The following is a 27827-nucleotide window of genomic DNA, read 5'->3' as shown; positions in this document are numbered from 1 at the left end:
GCTTTTTATTGGGTTATGTCATTCTCATAATCTGGATCATTAAGGTTTGGTAGGCTTATTGGTTTGCTGGTGTTTCTTTCTTTTTTTTTTTTTTTTTTTTCCTGTCATTCTTCTAAATTGATTTCCTATGAATTTTATTTTTCTACATTTGATTTTTTAGGAATAGACTTCTATTTTTTTTTTATTTGCTTTCTATACGCTTATCTTAGTCTAATAAACCAACTTGCAACTTTAATATGAACACTTGGATTGATTTAAGTTTTTTTTTTTTTTTTTTTTTTTTATTTCTTCAATTTCAATCTTTCATATTTGGTTGGCTTGGAACTAAGCTCCATCACTTTTTCTCTTTTTTGTTGATGTTTTTTATAAGATCTCATCCATTTTTTTTTGTTTTGATTCAATCTATTTACCCTTCTTTGTTTTATCATAAATCAACTTGCAGCATTTGCATGCATGCTCGGATTAATTTAAGTTTTTTTTATTTTTTATCTATAATTTCAATCTTTCATATTAGGTTGGCTTAGAATTAAGCTCTAAACACTTTTTTTTGTTGTTGATGTTTTTATAAATTCTCATTAAAAACTATATATATTTTTTGTTTGATTCAATCCATAATCTATTTACCGTTGTTTTGTTATCATTTAATTAACTGTTATCAGCTTCTTTGACTTTGTCACAAACATTTTAAACTTTTTTAGAGCACAATTGCAATTATTCGGACAATTTTATTAGCTAATATTTTTTTTTCATTTAACTTGTGGCGTAGCGTTGGGCTATGGATTTAGTAATCACTACCACTTGTTTAATTAGGAACAGTGAATTCTAATTTTTAGTCATCACTTCTCCTTGAATTATAACGAAACTATTTTATAATTATGCAAATATTTTTTTCCCTTTTTCTTGGTATACCGTAATTAGTTTATTGAGTTTCCAAAACAAAATAATCGCATCTTGTGGTCATCAACCAAAAACTATTACTGTTTGGAAAAACACTGTTTCATGTAGATTAATAAGTTCTATTTATTGAACCAAAGTAATGATAATTTTTGCTTTCCTCATGGAAGAAATTTGAACTAGTTTATTAAAGATAATTAAGATATTTTCACAAGTTTCATTTGTTATTGTCGAGACAAATTAATAAGTGTTTTTGCATTTTGAAATCATTGAAATAATTAAAATATCTTTATATGTAAAAATTTATAAATTGGTGTCCAAAGCTCTTGACTATTTTTTATACTGGTTTTCTTGTTATTATTAAGTAGTTGAAGTAAAATTTAATATTTTAATAAATATAAAATATTATTTGAAAACAAAAAATAGATAACTTATTGTAATGCTTGTGCTAGCATATGGGTGGCGCTAGCACCATTCAAGTGACATCTCTTAGCGACTGAACACTAGCTTTTATCGTGTCATTGGAAGCACTGCAATATCCTTTCCTTTAAGGACAATGCGTGGTGTCATTGGGGTGGTGGTGGTGTGATGTGTTAGTGATCTTTTTATCTTCTCATCCCACTTTACTCTTTCCTCCTCTTAAAAATTGTGTTGGTTATGCAAAATTTCAAAGTTGTTCTCTAATTTATTGAGATGTCAAATTCATTATTTTTTATTATTATTTATTTTTGTTCTTAGTCATTCTATGAAATTTTGAGTTATTTTTAATTTTATCCTTCAATTTCAATTTGTGATATTTTTTTTTTTCAATTTAGTCCTTTGATAGTTTTATTTTTTGAGTCCTTTTGTCAAATTGAATTTTGTTTTTTAATTTCACCCTTCAATAAAAAATAAAATTTATTTTTTATTTTTATTTTGATCCTCATTCCTTCAATTGCTATTTTTTTTTAATCTTTTTGTATAATTAAATTTTCTTTTTTTTCATTTTTAACTTCTAACATTTGATTAGTTTGAAAAATTAAACTATTTTTTTATCCAATTTCATCATATCATATTTTATGGGTTAGGAATTGAGTCACTCATTGATTCTTTTTTAAAATAATATTTTTTTTCAGGTTATCATGATCATTTTTTTCTTAATTTGTTCTATATGCTCTAGCTCATTGTCTATTTTTTTTATTATCTAATTAAAATAAAATAAATTTATTTAATCTAGTCTGTTCTATAACTAACTTAAATCATGTATCTGTTCTATAACTGATTTAATTTTTTAAATTTTTTTAAATACGTTTTTGAAAATGTAGTGCTGACACGCCAAGTACCTGCAATATGAAAGAAGACACACCAGAGACATGTATGTTCTGCTTTATATATAACCAAAATCATTACAAGAGAGAAGAGAAAGAGGTTAATATCTATTTGTTAAAAGAGATACAAATTAATTACATGAGATTTAATTGCCCTCCCGTTTGCAAGCTATCCAGTTTGAACTGGATGTGATCCTATTCTCTACCCATAAGAGAAGTCCGTACATCCTCCCTCCTTCCATTCGAGCCATCAATTTAAAGAGTTTTGCTTGCAGAAAAGACAGTATTGAATTTGCAGTTGAAACCATCAATCTATAGGAATAAACCACTTGGACAAAAAAAAGATGGGCTTGGAATGTGACGATGGTTGTGAAAAATCCATTACGTTCTTGCACCGTGATTGCCAGGATGAATGTAAATGCTAAACCCATGCAGATAAGGGAGTAAAAATTAAGAAATGTCGCTATCTCCATGCTTATTGTTACATAACTGGTACGACCTAATGATATCTGACAAAGGATTATAGCGGCGATGAGGGAGAAATTCATAGCTAGCATGTCGAAAAAAAAATAAGCTCTCATCAGATTTTTTGAACTACCACTGTTAAGATCATGAGATGATCCAGGCACAGTGATAGCACCAGCGAAGGTTACTCCAACTACCAGTACTGACACCACGAGAAGATTCCCTATCCCTCTGTTCAGTTGCTCCGTCGTTAACGTCGTTCTTGGTAAATTAGAGATAAGATTGATGTCAAACTCAGCCATATCATCTGCCTTCACCAAAACTTGTAATACCTTACGCTGAACAACAAAGTGTTAATTAGAAAATATCTGGTAAACAAATTATATAAAGCATCATGACAATGTTAGCTTAATATCCCATAATAACGAAGGAGTAATTCATCGCTATATATTTAGTGGATCAGCGAGGCATTCCATATTTTTTAGCAAGTAAAGAACTTTATTTCCTTTTGGGATTAATCAAGTTGAAGGTAATTAAAAGAAATCTATAATTCCCTTTTCTATAAATTTGCAACATGGACAAAATGTGGATGTGAAAGTTTTTGGATTAGCATCTTATGTGGACCAAAGCAACTGGAAATGGATGCCACCTAAAGTTTCTTTTTTTAAATGGATGCCACCTGAAGTGAAATGTGAATGGTTCTTTAAATGGCTAACCAAAAACCTCTGGTATTGATGGATTTTTAAGAGATCATGAAAGAAATTTTTTATATGTTTTCTTTTATTCTATAGGTATAAAAAAATTAAATGTGACTGAGGTTTTGACAATTAAAAAATCTTTTTAAATGGATTTGTTCCTATATATGCAATTACTAGAAGCTGGATTGTGGAGTTTAATGCCATTACTAGAAGCTTATTGGCTATAAGAGATAACTAATGAAGTTATCTTATTGGCATATGGAAAAAATTAGAGAGTATTTATGCTTCTAGACCCATGGCTAATCGTTTTCTTTTGAAGTTAGATTTGTACTCTTGAGGATGGATGAAGGAATGGATATCTTTCAAGAGTTAACAGGTTGACAACACAAGTAGTCAATACTAGAAAACAATATTGAGGATAAAGAGCGAAACCTCATGCTTAAATGATCTAACTATAATCTTACTGGAGAATGAAAGGTTTTGAAAGTAGAAAACAATGTCAAAAGGTAACGAGGCATTGGTTATGGAAGCAAAGATGATGATGTTCTCATGGATCATAAATGTAATTCATGGATTGTAGATTTTGCATGCTCCTTTCATATTGTTAGAGAATAAAATCTCTATAAATTAGGGAATTGTATATAATGTAATTGTTGCAATCCCATAATATATGGGACAACCTTAATTCTAGCATAACAGTAGTTTATTTCCTAGAATAGCACTCTACTGTAGCTATATATATCTGTACATTGAAATACATCAATTATCAATTCATTCTTCAATTTCACACATATTTATTTAAAGAAAGAATGTTTTGATACTTACAAAAAATATGATGGAGATTCTATAGCCCTCGTAAATGATAATACAATCTAAGTTGCTAGAATTGATAATGTTAAAATTAAGATATATGATGGAGCAATGAAAACCCTTTGTGGTCCATGCCAAGACTTGAAAGAAAGTTGGGACTTCAAAACATTCACTCTCCAACTTGAGGTGGGAGTGTTAGAGAATAAAATCTCTATAAATTAGGGAATTGTATATAATGTAATTGTTGCAATCCCATAATATATGGGACAACCTTAATTCTAGCATAACAGTAGTTTATTTCCTAGAATAGCACTCTGCTGTAGCTATATATATATCTGTACATTGAAATACATCAATTATCAATTCATTCTTCAATTTCACATGGTATCAAAGCTTACCTTGTGGTGGCTCTTCTTTTTCCCCTGCAACTTTTGTCTTCTTTCTCTTTAATTGAAACAAATTTCTTTTTTATCTTCTTTTATCAGAGCTTACCTTGTGGTGGCTTTTCTTTTTCCGCTGCAACTTTTGTATTCTTTCTCTTTGATTGAAACAGATTTCCTCTTTATCTTCTTTCATCATGGGCAATGACGATGAGTCTTCTCAAAGCTCCATCATTGAGAATCCTTTTTTATACACTCTTCAGATCACCCAGGGCTCTTACTTGTTAATTACCAAGCGCCTTAATGGTGATAATTATCCCACGTGGAAACGCTCCATGATTATTGCCCTTACATCCAAGAACAAAATTGGTTTTGTGAATGGCTCCTATGAAACACCTTCGCAAGCAAATAAACCAGCTGACTTCGCCCTCTGGGAAAGGTGTGACAAAATAGTGCTTTCTTGGCTACTCAATGCGGTCGAACCTGATTTGGCAAAAGGGGTTGTTTATGCAGACACAGCACGTGAAATCTGGAAAGACTTTGAAGATCGATTTTCTCAAGGCAATGCTCCACGGATCTACCAAATCCAAAAGGCAATTGCCTTCCACACCCAAGGTTCGATGCCTGTATCCAATTATTATACAAAACTTAAAGGCTATTGGGATGAACTAACCTCCTACAGGGGAACACCATCTTGCTCTTGTGATGGAATGAAAGAATACAACAAGTTTAAAGAACAGGACCAAATTATGCAGTTTTTGATGGGGTTAAATGATTCGTACAACGCCGTGCATGGCCAAATCTTACTTATGAAGGAACTCCCAAGTGTTCGGGAGGTATATTCACTAATTATTCAGGAGGAGAAATAATGGGAAATTGGATCACCTGTCATCGAAGGAGTTTCCATCGCCGCTGCCGTGAAAACACAGAAAAGAGCCGGATCTTTTCACCTTCGTTTTGGAAATTAGACCAGTTTCAGAGGAACACCAACCTCCTATGAACGCACACTGCACTGTACCTATTGCAATCAGGATCATCACACAATCGATCATTGCTACAAGCTTCATGGCTATCCTCCTGGACATAAACTTTATCATGGTGGTTCCAACCCACATGGGCATGCTAACGCAAGGAGTGCATCACACAATGAAAGCCGCAACAAATGGCGCACTTCATCTTCTTATGCGCATCAGGTCCAAGCAAAACCAACAGCAGCTGCGGCCCAAACTGAACAATCCAGTTTTCATGTGGATCAATCCACTCAAAATTTGAAAAACATTTTGGATGGTCTTTCTGTAGATCAATGCAAACAATTAGCAGCAGCAATGGTACGCTTCTCTAAACCCACATCCGAAAATACAGATGTTTTTGCCAATGTTGTAGGCCTGTCCAATTCCCCATCTATTAATTCAATTTTATCTCACTCTTGGATACTTGATAGTAGTGCCACAAACCATATTTCATCTGATCCCACCCTTTTTGTTCACTCTAATACTTCTTGTATGTCATGTGTTAATCTACCTACAGGTTCATCAGTGCCCATCGATTCCACTGGCACTATTCTCTTTAATAAAAACATTACCCTTGACAATGTTCTTCATGTGCCTTCTTTTCATCTCAATTTAATGTCTGCTAGTAAACTCACAAAATCTTTACGTTGTTGTATAATTCTTTTTCCTGATTTTTGTGTCATACAGGACTTGGCTATGGGGAAGATGATTGGATGGAGTAAACAAGATGGAGGACTCTATTACATGTCATCTATCTCTCAGGTGCCACTTTCCTGCCATGTTTCCTCTCCGCCCACTCTTTGGCATCAACGACTTGGACATCCTTTAGTTGCTCGCCTCAAATTGCTTTCTTCCTTTATTCCTTCCACGTTTGTTTCCTTTGATAATCATTGTCGTGTTTGCCCAATGGCCAAACAAACTCGAAGTTCTTTTCCCTTAAGTAATATTTCTACTACTGCACCTTTTTCCTTACTTCATTGTGATATCTGGGGACCACACCGGATTTCATCACATTCCGGTGCCTGTTATTTTCTCACTATTGTAGACGATTTTACTAGGTGCACTTGGGTTTTTCTCATGAGTAACAAATCTGACACCCAATCCCTGCTCAAATCCTTCTTTATTTTTGTTTGCACTCAATTCAATGTTAACATTAAAACCATACGCACTATTAATGGATCTGAATTTCTTTCCATGAAAGATTTTTTTCCTAATAATAGGGTTGAGTTTCAACGTTCATGTGTGTACACACCACAACAAAATGACATTGTTGAACGCAAGCATCGCCACATTCTCAATGTCGCACGTGCTTTGCGCTTCCAATCTAGTTTACCCTTATCTTTTTTAGGGGAGTGTATTTTGACCGCAGTCTATCTTATTAATAGATTACCCACCCCATTACTAAACCAAAAATCCCCTTTTGAACTGCTCTATAATAAACCACCAACTTACTCGCATCTTCGAGTTTTTGGTTGCCTTTGTTATGCTACTATAGTTCATCCTCACCATAAATTTGATTCTCGTGCTTGTCGTTGCATCTTTCTTGGTTACCCTACAGGTTAAAAAGGTTACAAATTATACGACCTCGATTCTCATCACTTTCTTGTTAGTCAGGATGTTACCTTTCATGAAACCATTTCCCCCTATGCTGAAAAACACTCACTGCCCTTAACACATCCAATCCTCCCTTTACCATTGGACCCACCTCACCCAGATCCATTTCCCATTAGCTCACACTCCAATCCACTACCCTCATCTGAACCCAATACCCGATCTGACACACATTACCCACATGGGTCCACATCATTTGACTTTACGCCTTCATCACCTTCCTCTTTAGCGCCTGCACCTGTTCCTACTCGACAGTCCACCAGCCAAAAACATCCTCCATCTTGGCAATAGTATTATCACCTCTCCAATGCTGCTGTCTCCCCACACTCCTCATCCGATCCGACGCCATCTACTTCAGGTACTCATCACCCCGTATCTCATTTTCTTATCCCTTTCTTGGTTTTCTCCTTCTTATAGAGTTTTCCTAGCTAACATTTCAGGCACAACTGAGCCCATTTCTTATACCCAAGCTGTCAAAGATTCTCACTGGCGAGATGCTTTGCAAGATGAACTTGATGCTTTGGAACAACAAAATACTTGAACCTTCATGCCGTTACCTTTTGGCCGCAAACCCATTGGTTGTAAATGGGTTTACAAGATTAAATACAAATCTAATGGTATGATTGACCGTTACAAAGCTCGTCTTGTTGCTAAGGGTTATACTCAGATTGAAGGCATCGACCATCAGGAAACCTTTTCTCCAACTGCTAAACTCACCACTCTTCGTTGCCTCCTTGCCATGGCCTCTGCCCGTGGTTGGTTCATTCATCAACTTGACGTCCATAATGCATTCCTTCATGGTGACTTATCTGAAGTCGTGTATATGGACCCTCCTCCTGGCCTTCGCCAACAGGGGGAGAATCTTATATGTCGTCTCAACAAGTCTTTATATGGTCTGAAACAAGTCTCTCGTAACTGGTTTTTTAAGTTTTCCACAGCCATTCAGACGGCTGGTTTCCAACAGTCCAAGGCAGATTATTCACTTTTTACCAGAGTTAATGGTACTTTTCTCACTGTCATTCTTATATATGTTGATGACATACTTGTTACTGGCAACAGTTTGGATGAAATAAACAGTCTCAAATCATTCTTGCTTCGACACTTCCGCATTAAAGACCTTGGTGATCTAAGATATTTTTTGGGGCTTGAATTTTCTCAATCAAAACAAGGGATCTTTATGTGTCAACGAAAGTATGCCTTAGATATTTTACAAGATGCAGGCCTACTGGGTGGACGACCAGACTCTTTTCCCATGGAACAACATCTGAAACTTACTCCTACTGATGGTGTTCCACTTGAAGATCCAACCCGTTATCGATGATTAGTTGGGAGGTTAATCTACCTCACAGTCACTCGACCAGACATTATGTATTTTGTTCAGGTATTGAGTCAATTTATGCAATAACCTAGAAAACCACACTTAGATGCAACACTTCAGGTCTTGAGGTTTATCAAAGGCACACCTGGTCAAGGTTTGTTCTTTCCAGCGGATAACAACCTTGACTTAGTAGCTTATTGTGATTCTGACCATGCAAGATGCCCTACAACGAGAAGGACTATCACAGGGTATTGTGTATTTCTTGGTGATTCTCTTGTTTCTTGGAAATCTAAGAAACAATCAAATGTTGCAAAATCAACGGCAGAAGCAGAATACCGCGCCATGGCAACGACGTGCCTAGAGATAACATGCTACGCTACATTTTGGATGATTTAAAAGTCATTCAAGATAAACCCACAATATTAAATTGTGATAATGAAGCTGCTTTGCACATTGCAGCCAATCTTGTGTTTCATGAGCATACTAAACATATAGAGATAGACTACCACATTATAAGGGAGAAGCTACAAGCAGGAATCATCTCTACTTCTCACGTTCGCTCACATGAACAAATTGCCGACATGTTCACAAAGGCATTGGGACAGGATCAACTAAAATTCTTAAGTGGCAAGTTGGGACTTCAAAACATTCACTCTCCAACTTGAGGTGGGAGTGTTAGAGAATAAAATCTCTATAAATTAGGGAATTGTATATAATGTAATTGTTGCAATCCCATAATATATGGGACAACCTTAATTCTAGCATAACAGTAGTTTATTTCCTAGAATAGCACTCTACTGTAGCTATATATATCTGTACATTGAAATACATCAATTATCAATTCATTCTTCAATTTCACACATATTTATTTAAAGAAAGAATGTTTTGATACTTACAAAAAATATGATGGAGATTCTATAGCCCTCGTAAATGATAATACAATCTAAGTTGCTAGAATTGATAATGTTAAAATTAAGATATATGATGGAGCAATGAAAACCCTTTGTGGTCCATGCCAAGACTTGAAAGAAAGAAAGTTTGTGAAACCGAAAATCTTACCATTTTGCGAACTTCTGCTTCCCGCGATTTGTTCCATACACCTCTCGCAGCATCATCCTCAAGCTTGGTATCGATTAACTTGTTCTGAGCAAGGACAAGCAAAGACAGTATTAATTTGTAAGTATACATTCGAAACTGAATTTGAATGTATTTTCTTGCATTCAGTTTTTGTAATGTTAAAGGTTGTCCTTTTCATTATCATTTTTTGCACGTATATATGATGATTGATCCCCCGTGATGTTCAAGAGCAATTGCAAGCCCATTAATTGGCACCATAAGGTCAGTTTTTTCGAAAAGGCTCAGCATATAAGCATACCATTCCATCTGACTTTGGAGCTTTAAAGCGTCCGCCTTGCAATAATTTCACAACAACACCAGATGGTTTCAACTTTTCATTATTAACAATCCTTTTATCCACCCGCATGTCACTCGCTAGTGCCTGCACTATCTCAGGACGGCCATACATTGCAGCCAAGTGCAAAGGTGTATTTCCATCGTAATCCTTCTCATTTATAAGTGCTTCCAGATCTCGATTTCCCAATATTTCTTCCACTGTTTTCCTCTGTCCACTCTCCGCTGCAACATGAAGAATATTCTGTCCTTTTTCGTTGAGAAAATCCATTGGATCGAACCAATAAGTAAGTAGTTCGCGTACTACTTCAAGATTGCCCTTCTGGCATGCAACATGGATGGGTAAGTTGCCTTCGTCGTTTCTTTGTGATGCGGCAACAGGACATCGACTAACCAGGAGTCTTCCTCCAGAAAGGAAGCCCATTGATGCTGCAAGATGAAGGAGATTTCCCCCTTTTATGTCCTCGGGAAGCATTATATCCGGCTTGCCTACCGCTAGTTTTTCTAGTGCAGCATAATTTTAAAATTAGATAATCAATACAAAAAACACAAAATGCATGGAAATAACGTGAATTTTATGCTTTACATAAAATGAAATTATGAAGAATCAGTTTTAATGAGACCAATAATTATAAGAGTAACATGTTATTTTTCACGTCGAAATGATGAAAACATGTGATTACCTAAATTTCCTTCCGGCATAGCTTCTATAAGAGAAGCAATCATCTCCTCGTCGCAACTCTCTACTGCCAAGTACAAGGGAGACCTGTCTTCCTTGTTCTTGAGGAAGGAAACTTCTAAGTCTTCATGAAGGAGGAAACAGGCCACCTCTCGGCAACCCTTGATGACTATATATTTTATTTTAATTATTTTTTTTAATTTAATTTAATTTTATTGCTTTCAATTGCTATATATTTTTTTAAAACTTTTAACATTTGATTAATGGGGAATTAAACTATTTGTTTTATTTAATTTCATCATTTTCTATTCAATAAGTCGGGGATTGAGTCACATCATTTATCCTCTTTTAAAATAATATTTTTTTTCATGTTATCATAATTATTATTTTTTTATTTGTTCTATATGCTTTAGCTCATTATTTATTTATTTTTCTTTGATTTTAATTTTTTATATTAGGTTGGCTTGGCTCTATGCTTTTTTTTTGTTTTTTTTTGTTGAAGTTTGTTATAAGTTCTCATTAAAACTTTTTTTTTGTTTGATTCAATCTATAATCCATTTACCGTTGTTTTTTTTATCATTTAATTAAATGTTATCAGCTTATTTGACTTTGTCACAAAGATTTTTAACTTTTTTAGAGCACAATTGCAATATTCGGACAATTTTATTAGCTAATATTTTTTTTTCATTTAAATTGTGGCATAGCGTTGGGCTATGGATTTAGTAATCACTACCACTTGTTTAATTAGGATCAGTAAAAACTCATTTTTAGTCACCACTTCTTCTTTCTTGTTATATCGTAATTATGATATTTAATCTATTTTTGTGTACCAAAGTTAAGCCATTATTTGTTAATTATTTTTTACAGGTTATCATGATATTTTTTTCTTAATTTTCTCTAGTTGATTGTCTATTTTTTTATCATTTAATTAAAATAAAATAGATTTATTAACAATATACTAAAAGGCGTGGGGAAAGCACTGTAGCTTTTCCACGCCTTTCACTTATTGATATATTATTATATTATAAGTTGAGAATAATGGAATGTGTTGGGTTGTGCCTTAGCCAACCTTCCTATTTATATAGAGGCAGTAGAACACTGCAGTAACTGTAATGATTACAACATCCTATATTAGAATCCTATTCTATAATATGCCCCCTCAAGCTGAGGGTGGGGGATCAACCCGAAGCTTGAATCGAAAAGTAGTAAAGGATGCAACAGGAAGCGGTTTAGTGAAGACATCGGCAAGTTGATCTCGAGAGGGAATAAAACGAATCTGAATTTCTTTCTTGGCAACACGGTCTCGGACAAAGTGATAATCCACTTCAACATGCTTAGTACGAGCATGGAAGATAGGATTTGCTGAGAGATAGGTAGCACCAAGATTATCACACCAAATGGTAGGGGCAGAGACTGAGGGAACCTGCAAATCTGTTAACAGGTATTGAAGCCAAATGACTTCAGCGGTACCATCAGCAAGGGCTTTATACTCAGCCTCAGTAGAGGAGCGAGCAACAGTGCGTTGCTTGCTGGATTTCCAAGAAATCAGCGTCTGACCAAAAAAGACAAGATAGCCGCCCGTAGACTTGCGATCATCAATACTACCAGCCCAATCTGCATCTGTAAAGCCATGTAGAGCAAAAGAGGAGCCTCGAGTGATATGGAAACCATAAGATGTCGTACCTTTAAGATAGCATAAAATACGTTTGACAGCGGCCTAATGAGAATCTGTAGGAGCATGCATAAACTGACAGACTCTGTTAACAGCAAAGCATATATCTGGACGGGTGAAGGTAAGATATTGAAGAGCACCCACGATTTGACGAAATCGTGTAGGATCAGAGAATGAATGATCCGGTAATAAAATGACTTTCGAAGGGGAGACTGGAGTATCAACTAGTTTGCAGGAAGTCATACTAGCTCGGGTGAGGATGTCAAGAATATATTTATGTTGACGCAGCATTAAACCCATACTGGTAGACTGAACTTTAATACCCAGAAAGTAGTGAACAACACCTAAGTCACGAAGCTTGAACTCAGAGCTGAGTAACTGTATAAGGTGATGGAGCATAGCAGAGTTGCTACCCGTGAGCAGAATATCATCAACATACACCAGGAGATAAAAGATATTAGTACCATTAGATAAGATAAACAGGTAGGTGTCAACCTTGGAAGCTCGGAAACCGATGGAGAGCAAAAAATCACTTAGACGAGTGTACCATGCTTTCGGTGCCTGTTTCAAAGCATACAATGATTTGTGCAATTTGCACACATGAGATGGAAGAGAAGAGTCAATGAAACTTGGAGGCTGTTTCATGTAGACCTCTTCAGTAAGAACACCATTGAGGAAGGCATTATGAATATCAAGCTGATGAATCTTTCAATTTCGCGAAACCGCAATAGAGAAAACCAATCGGACAGTGGCCTGCTTTATAACTGGATTGAAGGTTTCAGAATAATCAATACCTTCTTGCTGGGTAAAACCTCTAGCAACAAGACGCGCTTTATAGCGCTCAATACTACCATCAACACGACGTTTGATCCGATATACCCATCTGCTGCCAACAACGTTCATCGAAGGATGAAATGGAACCAAAGACCAAGTGCGATTTTCGCGTAAAACGGCGATCTCATCACACATAGCATTATGCCAAACTGCATACCGGTCAGCATCAGAGAATGCAAAAGGCTCAGAAGAGGGAGAATACAATACCCGTGTAGAGGTAGAAGTAGCGGCAACGGAAGCAACCAAATTAGCTGTCTTCGGCTGCCGCGGTCTAAGAGTCATAGGATGTCTACTGTGTACTGGTGGAGACGCAGGGGAAGAAGGTTGTAGCGAGGAGACCTGTGGCAGCTGATAAGAAGACAAATCAACCATAAGTTGCAGACCAGCGGGAGAGGATGATAAAGAAGCAGCCTCAAGCACAGGACTATTAGCAGAGGAGGGGCTGGAGGTAGAGACTGAAGCTGCAGGAGTGCTGGCCAGGGAGGGCGAAGTAGAGGAGGGACTGGAAATTGCCCCAAGACCATGAGGAGAGGAGACCAATTGACGATCTGAACCTGCATCATAAGGGTTAGATAAACAAGCATGGGATGATGGCCAAGGGATGGGTGGAGGCTGTGGTCGGGTGGCTGTTTGGAGTGGCAAAGCGGAGTGTTGTGGGCTATTTGGGTAGCTAGTGAAAGCGGGTAGTGGTGGGTGGTTTAGCAAATTTGGGAGGGTGACAGTAGCGGGTGGGGTGGGGGTTGTGGTGGAGACCTTTGCAATCTGTTCAGAATTATCAAATGGAAACACATGTTCATGGAAGCGGACATGACGAGAAATATAAATACGGTGAGATGCAATGTCAAGACATCGATAACCAAGATGCGAGGAACTATATCCAAAAAGCACACATGGAGAGGAATGAAAATCCAATTTATGATTATTATATGGACGCAGAAAAGGAAAACAGAGACACCCAAAGGTACGCAAAAAATGATAATCAGGAGACCGTTGAAATAAACAATCAAACGGAGAGCGATGGGCAAGAATAGGAGTAGGCATGCGATTTATAAGATAAATAGAGGTTTCAAAAGCATAATTCCATAATCGAAAAGGTGCTTTACATTGCCCTAAAAGAGTAAGAGCTGTTTCCACAATATGCCTATGACTACGCTCTACTGTTCCATTTTGTTCATGAGTGTGGGGACAAATTAGATGATGATGAATACCAATGGTCTGAAAAAATGTGGATAGTTTTCGGTATTCACCGCCCCAATCAGTTTGAACAAATTTTATTTTTAAGGAAAATTGACGTTCAACAAGAGTCTGAAATTGATGAAAAACAGAGTAAACATCAGAGTTGGCAACTAGAGGATAATACCATACATATTTAGTATAAGCATCAACGAAGATAACAAAATAACGATAGCCATCTGAAGAAAAAAGAGGAGCAGGGCCCCATACATCACTAAAAATTAATTCAAGTGGAGTAGAAGTTTTGTGACCAGTAGGTCCTAAAGACAAACGCGATGATTTTCCTAAAGGACAACTTTGACATTGAAAATTAAGACGTTTGTTGTTACAAATAATCTTATTTTTTGAGATTAACAATTGAAAGATACGTGAAGTAGGATGACCTAGTCGACGATGCCATAAATCGGCAGAGGCAGAAGTGCAGGGAGACCAATAGGCTTGAGGAACTGACGTGACGGAAGACTTGGTCAGGGCATAGAGACCATCTTTACTCTGACCTGAGAGAAGGACTTCATGGGTGTTGAAATCCATGACATAAAACACACGAGGGTGAAATTCAAAATAAACATTATTATCAAGACAAAATTTCTGAACAGAGAGCAGAGGTTTTGTGATTGCAGGAACATGAAGAACATTAGATAAGGTGAAAGAACGATGTGGTGTATATATTTTTGTATGACCAAGATGAGATATAGGAAGGCCCTTACCATCACCAACATGCAAATTATCATTACCAAGGTACGGTTCTGAAGCGGTCAAGGTGGCAAGATCAGGTGTGACGTGTTGATTGGCATCGGTATCTAGAAACCAATCAACAAAACCGGTTGAGGAGAGATTGCGCTGCACCAGGTTGGCAATAGGTTGTTGGCCATAACCTCGCTGCTGGAATTGAGGGCAATGGGGAGCTGTATGGCCAAAATTCTGACACAGTTGGCAGCGTGGATTCTGCCCCCTATTACGCTGCCAAGAGCCCTGCCTATTGTCACCGAAGGAGGAGTTTTGGAAGCTGCGATGATTAGGTCTGGAGCCAGCAAATCGGTTACCTCTGCTTTTGGATTGGTTGGGACACCAGCCACCATTGAAGTGGCCCCTACTACGGCTAGAATTGCCAAAAGTCTAGTGCTGTGCAACAAGAGCAGAAGATGGAATGCTAGGTGTGGGCAGCAGAGGAGCATGTATGGTAGCAGAAGATTTGTGAAGAAATTCATGTGTGAGGAGATGGCTGTGAAGATCTGCATATGATAAAGGTTCAGCCTTGGTAATAAGACTGGTAACTAAGTCTTTAAACTCTCCCCGAAGACCACGAAACACATATAAATTGAAATCTTCAAGTGAAACTGGCCGACCAGCAGCGGCCATTCATCAAATAAGGCCTTCGCTTTTTTCATAAATTGAGTTACTGATTCATCACCCTGTCGAAGATCCTGAAGAGAGCCGTGAAGTTGCATAATACGAGAGTTGGAGGTGGAAGCGAGAGCTCGCTCAAGAGTGCCCAAGCTGAACAAGAACTTTGACAGCCAACAATAAGATGCAAAACTTCCATAGATAGGGAGGAAAGAAGAGCACTTAGAATGAGTTGGTCCTGTTGTTTCCAGGTTTGAAAAAGCAGATTTACCTTAAGAGAGATACTATCATGGGCAAGAACCTGTGTTGATGGACATGTGTTCGAGCCATCAACAAAACCAAAAACTCCTTAGCCTAAGAGATAAGGCAGCATCTGCATACGCCAATATAAATAATTGGTGTTTGTTAATTTGAGGGAGATGACTTGATGAGTGTGGGAAAGGGAGATAATGCTTGCGGTAGTAGAGGCAGCAAACATGGGCTGCAAGAGGAGGCGTTCACCAGCCATGGCAGAGGAGAATCCAGGCGGTGACTTAGTAGAGGAAAGCAGAGGAGGCGCTGCAAGAGAAGAGGGTTGCACTGTCGGAGAAGAAGAAAGCTGGACTGCTGGTGCTGCAGAATTTGAAGATGTATGTGGTGGCTGTTCCATTGAAGAAGGGAGGTTGAGAGGCTATGAGAAAATTAGGTTTAATTTATTTTAGGGTTTTGTGGCTCTGATACCAAGTTGAGAATAATGGAATGTGTTGGGTTGTGCCTTAGCCAACCTTCCTATTTTTATAGAGGCAGTAGAACACTGCAGTAACTGTAATGATTACAACAACCTATATTAGAATCCTATTCTGATAGATACATGAGTAACTGTAATGATTACAACATCCTATATTAGAATCCTATTCTATAATATTATAATTATATTATATAAATTTGTTTTTCATTTTTTTGCTTTTTTTAATGAAATTTTTTTGTTTGATTTAGTTTAATAATGTTAAATTTTTTTATTTAGTTATCAGATTTTCATAATACGAATTTCGGGTTTGATGGGTTAATCTGGTTTGACGAGTTAACCCGGATTTTTTTAATTAATTTTTTTTCATTTAGTTTAGTTTGTTAATGTTAAATTTCTTTTTATTTAATTATTAGGTTTTCATGACACGTATCCTAGGCTTGACATGTTAACTTGGTTTGATGAATTAATCTAGTTAATTCAGGGTAAACTCGTCAATTTCTTTATTTATTTAGTTATCAAGTTTTCATGCCGCGAATTGCAGGTTTTACGGGATAACCTGGTTTAAAGAGTTAACCCAATTAATTCAATTTTTTTTTCTTTTTCTTCATTAGTTTTTTTTTCTTGTTGTTTTTTTCTTGGTTTTTTTTAATTAATCTATTTAATTATTATATTTTTATGACACGACCTTATAGCCAGACTCACATCCAATATTCTTGGGTCCGGTGTTGCAGCTAGGCTCACTTAAATTTGGGTCATGCAAGTTTAATGTTATTATTAATATTACTCTTAGATCAGGTGTTGTAGCCAAATCCAAGACTCTTGGGTATAGCTTTGCAGAAAAACTTAAAACTTTTAAATCTTAATTTTTTTTTATTTTTTTATATAAAAAAAAATAATCCGCGGCATCGCGCGGTCATATAACTAGTTTAATCTAAGTCTCGTCTATAACTAACTTGAATCCAACCCCACATCATAGCTGAGGTGCACGACTAGTACATACTATATTTATAAAAAACGCATGCGATTAGTTGTCGTTAAACTATTTAGTGCTAAGAACTTGAAAGTCAAGTACCCTGCAATATGAAAGAAGACACACCAGAGACCTGCATGTTCTGCTTTATATATAACCAAAGTCGTTACAATAGAGAAGAGAAAGAGCTTAATATCTATTTGTTACAAATAACATGAGATTTAAATACAAGATAAAATGCCCTCCCGTTTTCAAGCTATCCAGTTTGAATTGGATGTGATCCTTCCTTTCATTCGAGCCATCAATTTAAAGGGATTTGCGAAAGACAATATTGAATTTGCAGTTAAAACCATCAATCTGAAGGACAAAAAATATTGGGTAAGAACAAAACAGACTTGGTATGTGATGATGGTTATGAAAAATCGAGTACGTTCTTGCACCGTGATTGCCAGGATGAATGTAAATGCTAAACCCATGCAGAGAAGGGAGTAAAAATTAAGAGATGTCGCTATCTCCATGCTTGATCTTACATTACTGGAACGACCTAATGATATCTTACAAAGGATTATAGCGGCGATGAGGGAGAAATTCATAGCTAGCATGTCAAAACAAATATATAAACTCATCAGACGTTTTGAACTACCACTGCTAAGACCTGAACCTGATCCAGGCACAGTGATAGCACCAGCGAAGGTTACTCCAACTACCAGTACTGACACCACGAGAAGATTCCCTAGCCCTCTGTTCAGTTGCTCCATCGTTAACGTCGTTCTTGGTAAATCACACTCAGTCTTATCATCTGCCTCCACCAAAACTTTAAATACCTTACGCTGAACAACAAAGTGTTAATTAATTAGAAAATATATGTTATACAAATTATATAAAGCATCATGACAATATTAGCTTAATATCCCATAATAACGAAGAAGTAATTCATCGCTATTTAGTAGATCAGCGAGGCATTCCATATTTTTGAGCAAGTAAAGAACTTTATTTCCATTTTGGATTAATCAAATTTAAGGTAATTAAAAGAAATCTATCATACCCTTTTCTATAAAGTTGCAGCATGGACACAATGTGGATGTGAAAGCTTTTGCTATACTAGAATATATTTACTTCAATCACCTGATTAGCTTCTTACGTGGACCAAAGTATTATAGAATAGGATTCTAATATAGGATGTTGTAATCATTACAGTTACTGCAGTGTTCTACTGCCTCTATATAAATAGGAAGGTTGGCTAAGGCACAACCCAACACATTGTATTATTCTCAACTTGGTATCAGAGCAACAAAACCCTAAAATAAATTAAACCTAATTTTCTCATAGCCTCCCAACCTCCCTTTTTCAATGGAACAGCCACCACATACATCTTCAAATTCTGCAGCACCAGCAGTCCAGCTTTCTTCTTCTCCGACAGTGCAGCCCTCTTCTCTTGCAGCGCCTCCTCTGCTTTCCTCTACTACGTCACCGCCTGGATTCTCCTCTGCCATGGCTGGTGAACGCCTCCTCTTGCAGCCCACGTTTGCTGCCTCTACTGCCGCAAGCATTATCTCTCTTTCTCACACTCATCAAGTCATCTCCCTCAAATTAACAAACACTAATTATTTATATTGGCGTATGCAAATGCTACCTTATCTCCTAGGCCAAGGAGTTTTTGGTTTTGTTGATGGCTCCAACACATGTCCATCAACACATGTTCTTGCCCATGATGGTATCTCTCTTCAGGTAAATCCGCTTTTTCAAAGTGCTCTTCTTTCCTCCCTATCTATGGAAGTTTTGCATCTTGTTGTTGGTTGTCAAAGTTCTTGTTCAGCTTGGGGCACTCTTGAGCGAGCTCTCGCTTCCACCTCCAATTCTCGTATTATACAACTTCACGGCTCTCTTCAGGATCTTCGACAGGGTGATGAATCAGTAACTCAATTTATGCAAAAAGCGAAGGCCTTATTTGATGAATTGGCCGCTGCTGGTCGGCCAGTTTCACTTGAAGATTTCAATTTATATGTGTTTTGTGGTCTTCGGGGAGAGTTTAAAGACTTAGTTACCAGTCTTATTACCAAGGCTGAACCTTTATCATATACAGATCTTCACAGCCATCTCCTCACACATGAATTTCTTCACAAATCTTCTGCTTCCATACATGCTCCTCTGCTGCCCACACCCAGCATTCCATCTTCTGCTCTTGTTGCACAGCGCCAGACTTTTGGCAATTTTGGCCGTAGTAAGGGCCGCTTCAACGGTGGCTGGCGTCCCAACCAGTCCAACAGCAGAGGCAACCGATTTGCTGGCTCCAGACCTGATCACCGCAACTTCCAAAACTCCTCCTTCGGTGACAATAGGCAAGGCTCTTGGCAGCGTAATAGGGGGCAGAATCCACGCTGTCAACTGTGTCAGAATTTCGGCCATACAGCTCCTCATTGCCCTCAATTCCAGCAACGAGGTTATGGCCAACAACCTACTGCCAACCTGGTGCAACACAATCTCTCCTCAACCAGTTCTGTTGATTGGTTTCCAGATACCGGTGCCAATCAACACGTCACACCTGATCTTGCCACCTTGACCGCTTCAGAACCGTACCTTGGTAATGATAATTTGCATGTTGGTGATGGTAAGGGCCTTCCTATATCTCATCTTGGTCATACAAAAATATATACACCACATCGTTCTTTCACCTTATCTAATGTTCTTCATGTTCCTGCAATCACAAAACCTCTGCTCTCTGTTCGGAAATTTTGTCTTGATAATAATGTTTATTTTGAATTTCACCCTCGTGTGTTTTATGTCAAGGATTTCAACACCCATGAAGTCCTTCTCTCAGGTCAGAGTAAAGATGGTCTCTATGCCCTGACCAAGTCTTCCGTCACGTTAGTTCCTCAAGCCTATTGATCTCCCTGCACTTCTGCCTCTGCCGATTTATGGCATCGTCGACTAGGTCATCCTACTTCACGTATCTTTCAATTGTTAATCTCAAAAAATAAGATTATTTGTAACAACAAACGTCTTAATTTTCAATGTCAAAGTTGTCCTTTAGGAAAATCATCGCGTTTGTCTTTAGGACCTACTGGTCACAAAACTTCTACTCCACTTGAATTAATTTTTAGTGATGTATGGGGCCCTGCTCCTCTTTTTTCTTCAGATGGCTATCGTTATTTTGTTATCTTCGTTGATGCTTATACTAAATATGTATGGTATTATCCTCTAGTTGTCAAGTCTGATGTTTACTCTGTTTTTCATCAATTTCAAACTCTTGTCGAACGTCAATTTTCCTTAAAAATAAAATCTGTTCAAACTGATTGGGGTGGTGAATACCGAAAACTATCCACATTTTTTCAGACCATTGGTATTCATCATCATCTGATTTGTCCCCACACTCATGAACAAAATGGAACATTAGAGCGTCGTCATAGGCATATTGTGGAAACAGGTCTTACTCTTTTAGGGCAATGTAAAGCACCTTTTCGATTCTGGAATTATGCTTTTGAAACCTCTGTTTATCTTATAAATCGCATGCCTACTCCTATTCTTGCCCATCGCTCTCCGTTTGATTGTTTATTTCAACGATCTCCTGATTATCATTTTTTGCGTACCTTTGGGTGTCTTTGTTTTCCTTTTCTGCGTCCATATAATAATCATAAATTGGATTTTCGTTCCTCTCCATATGTGTTTTTTGGATATAGTTCCTCGCATCTTGGTTATCGATGTCTTGACATTGCATCTCACCGTATTTATATTTCCCGTCATGTCCGCTTCCATGAACATGTGTTTCCATTTGATAATTCTGAACAGATTGCAAAGGTCTCCACCACAACCCCCAACCCACCCACTACTGTCACCCTCCCAAATTTGCTAAACCACTCATCGCTACCCGCTTTCACTAGCCACCCAAACAGCCCACAATACTCCGCTTTGCCACTCCAAACAGCCACCCGACCACAGCCTCCACCCATCCCTTGGCCATCATCCCATGATTGTTTATCTAACCCTTATGATGCAGGTTCAGATCATCAATTGGTCTCCTCTCCTCATGGTCTTGGGGCACTTTCTAGTCCCTCCTCTGCTTCGCCCTCCCTGGCTAGCACTCATGCCGCTTCAGTCTCTACCTCCAGCCCCTCCTCTACTGACAGTCCTATGCTTGAGGCTACTTCTTTATCATCCTCTCCCGCTGGTCTGCAACTTATGGTTGATTTGTCTTCTTATCAGCTGCCACAGGTCTCCTCACTACAACCATCTTCCCCTGCGTCTCCACTAGCACACAACAGACATCCTATGACTTTTAGACCGCGGCAGCCGAAGACAGCTAATCTAGTTGCTTCCACTGCCGCTACTTCTACCTCCACACGGGTACTGTATTCTCCCTCTTCTGAGCCTTTTGCATTCTCTGATGCTGACCGATATGCAGTTTGGCATAATGCTATGTGTGATGAGATCTCGCTTTACGCGAAAATCTCACTTGGTCTTTGGTTCCATTTCATCCTTCGATGAACGTTGTTGGCAGTAGATGGGTATATCGGATCAAACGTCGTGTTGATGGTAGTATTGAGCGCTATAAAGCGCGCCTTGTTGCTAGAGGTTTTACCCAGCAGGAAGGTATTGATTATTCTGAAACCTTCAGTCCAGTTATTAAGCAAGCCACTGTCCGATTGGTTTTCTCTATTGCGGTTTCGCGAAATTGGAAGATTCATCAGCTTGATATTCATAATGCCTTCCTCAATGGTGTTCTTACTGAAGAGGTCTACATGAAACAGCCTCCAAGTTTCATTGACTCTTCTCTTCCATCTCATGTGTGCAAATTGCACAAATCATTGTATGGTTTGAAACAGGCACCGAAAGCATGGTACACTCGTCTAAGTGATTTTTTGCTCTCCATCGGTTTCCGAGCTTCCAAGGTTGACACCTCCCTGTTTATCTTATCTGATGGTACTAATATCTTTTATCTCCTGGTGTATGTTGATGATATTCTGCTCACGGGTAGCAACTCTGCTATGCTCCATCACCTTATACAGTTACTTAGCTCTGAGTTCAAGCTTCGTGACTTAGGTGTTGTTCACTACTTTCTGGGTATTGAAGTTCAGTCTACCAGTATGGGTTTAATGCTGTGTCAACATAAATATATTCTTGACATCCTCACTCGAGCTGGTATGACTTCCTGCAAACCAGTTGATACTCCAGTCTCCCTTCGAAAGTCATTTTATTATCGGATCATTCATTCTCTGATCCTACACGATTTCGTCAAATCGTGGGTGCTCTTCAATATCTTACCTTCACCCGTCCAGATATATGCTTTGCTGTTAACAGAGTCTGTCAGTTTATGCATGCTCCTACAGATTCTCATTAGGTCGCTGTCAAACGTATTTTACGTTATCTTAAAGGTACGGCATCTTATGGTTTCCATATCACTCGAGGCTCCTCTTTTGCTCTACATGGCTTTACAGATGCAGATTGGGCTGGTAGTATTGATGATCGCAAGTCTACGGGCGGCTATCTTGTCTTTTTTGGTCAGACACTGATTTCTTGGAAATCCGGCAAGCAACGCACTGTTGCTCGCTCCTCTACTAAGGCTGAGTATAAAGCCCTTGCTGATGGTACCGCTGAAGTCATTTGGCTTCAATACTTGTTAACAGATTTGCAGGTTCCCTCAGTCTCTGCCCCTACCATTTGGTGTGATAATCTTGGTGCTACCTATCTCTCAGCAAATCCTATCTTCCATGCTCGTACTAAGCATGTTGAAGTGGATTATCACTTTGTTCGTGACCGTGTTGCCAAGAAAGAAATTCAGATTCGTTTTATTCCCTCTCGAGATCAACTTGCCGATGTCTTCACTAAACCGCTTCCTGTTGCATCCTTTACTACTTTTCGATTCAAGCTTCGGGTTGATCCCCCACCCTCAGCTTGAGGGGGCATATTATAGAATATGATTCTAATATAGGATGTTGTAATCATTACAGTTACTGCAGTGTTCTACTGCCTCTATATAAATAGGAAGGTTGGCTAAGGCACAACCCAACACATTGTATTATTCTCAACTCAAAGCAACTAGAATATAATTTGACTTGGATGCCACCTAAAGTGAAATGTGAATGGTTCTTTAAATGGCTAACCAAAACCCTCTGGTATTGATGGATTTTTAAGAGATGATGAAGAAAGAAATTTTTAAAAATGAGTATTTATACCAAATCTATAATTTATTAAGAGATCATGAAAGAATGTTTTATTTTATTCTATAGGTTATGACAATTAAAGAATCTTTTTAAATGAGTATTGATTGTTCCGATATTTGCAATTACTAGAAGCTTGATTCTTCTTTATCTCTCTATACGACCCATGACCAATCGTTTTCTTTGGAAGTTAGATTTGTACTCTTGAGGAAGGATGAAGGAATGGGTATACACAAGAGTTAAAAGGTTGACAACACAAGTAGTCAATATTAGAAAAAAAATTGAGCGAAACCTCATTCTACAAGCCATGGGTGCAAACAATACTAGTTAAAAGGATAACTTTAGGTTTAATCTTACTGGATAGAATAAAAGGTTTTGAAAGGTAACGAGGCATTGGTGATGGAAGGTAATCTAGGAAATAAAATTATGATTGTCATGGGAGGAACATGGCATAAGGAGGTAGATTTGGTATAAATAACTCTATTTGAGATTCTAGATCTAGAGTGGAATACAATGATAATAAATATTTTAATTGTCATTGCAAAGGCCATGTTTGGTATCATTGTGAGAAGATGAAAGCCGCCTTAGAAGAATTACGAAGTCTAGAGATGTTACGAATACCATGAAAGATGGGAGCAAAGATGATGATGTTCTCATGGATCATAAATGTAATAAGGTTTTGAAAAATTCATGGATTGTAGATTTTGCATGCTACTTTCATATTTATTTATATAAATAATGTTTTGATACTTCCAAAGAATATGATGGAGATTCTATGGTGCTAGTAAATGAAAATAAAATCTAAGTTGCTAGAATTGATAATGTTAAAATTAAGATATATGATGGAGCAATGAAAACCCTTTGTGATGTTAGGCACATGCCAAGACTTAAAAGAAAGAAAGTTTGTGAAACCGAAAATCTTACCATTTTGCGAACTTCTGCTTCCTGCGATTTGTTCCATACACCTCTCGCAGCATCATCCTCATGCTTGGTATCGATTCGCTTGCTCTGAGCAAGGACAAGCAAAGACAGTATTAATTTGTAAGTATACATTCGAAACTGAATTTGAATGTATTTTCTTGCATTCAGTTTTTGTAATGTTAAAGGTTGTCCTTTTCATTATCATTTTTTGCACGTATATATGATGATTGATCCCCCGTGATGTTCAAGAGCAATTGCAAGCCCATTAATTGGCACCATAAGGTCAGTTTTTTCGAAAAGGCTCAGCATATAAGCATACCATTCCATCTGACTTTGGAGCTTTAAAGCGTCCGCCTTGCAATAATTTCACAACAACACCAGATGGTTTCAACTTTTCATTATTAACAATCCTTTTATCCACCCGCATGTCACTCGCTAGTGCCTGCACTATCTCAGGACGGCCATACATTGCAGCCAAGTGCAAAGGTGTATTTCCATCGTAATCCTTCTCATTTATAAGTGCTTCCAGATCTCGATTTCCCAATATTTCTTCCACTGTTTTCCTCTGTCCACTCTCCGCTGCAACATGAAGAATATTCTGTCCTTTTTCGTTGAGAAAATCCATTGGATCGAACCAATAAGTAAGTAGTTCGCGTACTACTTCAAGATTGCCCTTCTGGCATGCAACATGGATGGGTAAGTTGCCTTCGTCGTTTCTTTGTGATGCGGCAACAGGACATCGACTAACCAGGAGTCTTCCTCCAGAAAGGAAGCCCAATGATGCTGCAAGATGAAGGAGATTTCCCCCTTTTATGTCCTCGGGAAGCATTATATCCGGCTTGCCTACCGCTAGTTTTTCTAGTGCAGCATAATTTTAAAATTAGATAATCAATACAAAAAACACAAAATGCATGGAAATAACGTGAATTTTATGCTTTACATAAAATGAAATTATGAAGAATCAGTTTTAATGAGACCAATAATTATACGTGTAACATGTTATTTTTCACGTCGAAATGATGAAAACATGTGATTACCTAAATTTCCTTCCGGCATAGCTTCTATAAGAGAAGCAATCATCTCCTCGTCGCAACTCTCTACTGCCAAGTACAAGGGAGACCTGTCTTCCTTGTTCTTGAGGTAGGAAACTTCTAGGTCTTCATTAACGAGGAAACAGGCCACCTCTCGGCAACCCTTGATGACTGCATCATGCAAAGGGGTGTTTCCTTTATTATTCTTCATCCTCAGCAAGCTAGCAAGTTCAAGTGTTCTATGATGATTTTTCACATGCTTGACGAGATTTTGAATTGTGTCAAACCGTCCAGCCCTGGCAGCCAGATGAAGCGCATTATCACCCTGGAAATTTACCCTGGAGATTAGGAGGGGGAAGTGATGACACAGTAGCTGTATCACATCTTCGCTTCCATGGCTTGCTGCCACATGAAGCAGTGAATTTCCAGAGGCAGCAACATGTTTGAAAATGATATTGAGCACTTCCTCGGATGAAACATGCTCCAGTTTATCGGACAAGAGACCAAACAAGGCATTGAAGTTGTCTTCCTTTGCATAGGTATAAACCTCCTTCTGCAGTATTTTATTTGGCTCACAAGAACCATAATCTGCAATCGGAACTGGGAATTTAACTGCCTTCCATCGTTCAAGCTCCTCATGTACTGGTCTCGGCATATCTATTTGAAATTGCATAGAGAGTTGCAACGTGCTGGAAGATTTGGAAGATTTGTAAGTCTTGAGTGACTTTAACTAAAGAATTCATAGAAAACATGAATGCAAGAGATTTGCTAATTAAAGTATTAGTGAGAGAAAACGTACATTAGCTACATAATTTTCTCTTAATACAATTATTTAGGAGCATATCTATAAATTTTTAAATTCAAGTCAAAATCAAGCTGTTAACGCGTTGTAGATTTTCTAACAGTATTATATAAATTAATAAATTATATGCATAAATATATAAAATTAATATAAATTTTATTAGCGCAAACAATGGATGCCAGTTTGTTAAGAATTTGAATAGAATCTTCAAAAATAATTATCATAGTATAAAAAGAGAAAATAATACATCTATTTAACCTAGTTTAGCCAATTATCTATTCCACAAGCGAAAATGATACCAGGATTTTGTTTGTAATAAAAATTGAGGATATAACAAAAGAAAGAGCAACATTTAAACCCGAAAACCAACTCTACTCATATCATCATAGAATAACAAGAATTACAAACTTGTATTAAGAAGAGAGTAATACTACAATATCCCTAAAGTCTAATAAATACCTTGATTTGAAGATTGATATTTCACAAAAATATAAAGTATTTCTGGTTCCTAGCTTAGTGAATAACCTAACAAAATTGAGTTAAATTAATGCATGTATAGTTTTTTTATAAAAAAAATATATCAATATCAGATTTGAATTTCTCAGTAAAAATTCACAGAAATACTATAAAAAAACATGAGGGAACTATACATAAATTCAAAAGATTCATAAATTGTTTTTTGATGCTTTTAAAATAAAAAAGAAGTTCCTGAACAAATATCCAAACAAAGGGATTGGCCGGCTGGGCCTGACACCAGGCACGCAACAATCGTGCGTGTACAGTGATTAGTTAATTAAAATTCAAAGAGCACAGTGTTAAGCGAATTGAAATTGTAAGACAGGGGAAGGGAAGAGACTTACCTGGTAGAGATGAAGACGTGATGGAGGACTGGTCGACTAGTTACTTTCTTCCTCTGCTTTCACCTCTGTTCTTGCTTTTCTCTGATCGGTTTCTTCCTGTCTGTCCCGTGTTCTGCGTGTGTTTCGCTCTCCTGTGGCCTTCTGTTTTTGCTCGTCTTCTCTGTATTATCTCTGTTCTTGCGTCTGTGTTTTTGTTTGTGGTCTTTGGCCTAGTGTTCTCTGTGTATTATCTGTGTCTCCTCTATGTCCGGTCGTCTCTGTTTTTCCTGGGTTTTTTTCGTTCGTTCGTCCTCTCTGCGTTTGCTTTTGTTTTCCCCAGTTCGTCCGTCCTGGTGCGTTCCATATGCAAGATTGAACATATATAAAATGTTTGTTCCATATGCAAGATTCTTTCGACCATGTTTTGAGGAGAGAATCTTGATGTGGTCCCATAATTTTTATATCAAATCTATTATTTGGCTTTTAGAATTGTACAAAGCTCATAGCCTAGTTTAGAATAAAGCCAGGAAAAACTCTATCCTAGTGTAAGGGTACCAAACCACCTAATACAAATGCTTTAGATACAATAACAATGCGTTTAGCATGTTCTGTATTGCCTCTTCAATTTTATTTAGGGTTTATGCTTCACCTTTAATTATTGAAGGAATCAAGGAAATTTTGGGCTCTTTTTAAAACCATATGATGCCAAAACTTCTT

At 37.5% G+C, this 27827-nt stretch overlaps 2 protein-coding genes across 2 annotated transcripts in view; one reads left to right on the top strand and one right to left on the bottom strand.

Moving 5' to 3' along the window:
• The window catches only part of LOC140954928 (FRIGIDA-like protein 4a), a 40638-nt gene that overhangs the window by 5597 nt on the left and 7214 nt on the right, over nt 1-27827 (top strand). The window lies entirely within an intron of this gene.
• On the bottom strand, nt 17484-27442 carry LOC140955003 (protein ACCELERATED CELL DEATH 6-like). Its single transcript, XM_073406447.1, has 5 exons — nt 27132-27442; nt 25476-26158; nt 24758-25296; nt 24442-24525; nt 17484-18192 (listed from the first exon to the last, which is right to left on the bottom strand). The coding sequence occupies exons 2-5, from the start codon at nt 26140-26142 to the stop codon at nt 17614-17616; spliced, it is 1869 nt and encodes a 622-aa protein (XP_073262548.1). The 5' UTR covers nt 26143-26158; nt 27132-27442; the 3' UTR covers nt 17484-17613.

This window comes from Populus alba, chromosome 18 (assembly GCF_005239225.2).
Source record: "Populus alba chromosome 18, ASM523922v2, whole genome shotgun sequence".
Taxonomy (NCBI): domain Eukaryota; kingdom Viridiplantae; phylum Streptophyta; class Magnoliopsida; order Malpighiales; family Salicaceae; genus Populus; species Populus alba.
This window is presented reverse-complemented; position numbering and strand designations above follow the sequence as displayed.

Bases quoted from the DNA above. Each gene is read 5' to 3' on its own strand.
- LOC140955003 (XM_073406447.1), bottom strand. From the start codon at position 26,142: ATGCAATTTCAAATAGATATGCCGAGACCAGTACATGAGGAGCTTGAA. The intron at 25,297-25,475 runs GTAATCACATGT...ATGCTGCACTAG, and splicing joins TATGCCGGAAGGAAATTTAG to AAAAACTAGCGGTAGGCAAG. The intron at 24,526-24,757 runs GTATGCTTATAT...GTCCTTGCTCAG, and splicing joins CTCCAAAGTCAGATGGAATG to AGCAAGCGAATCGATACCAA.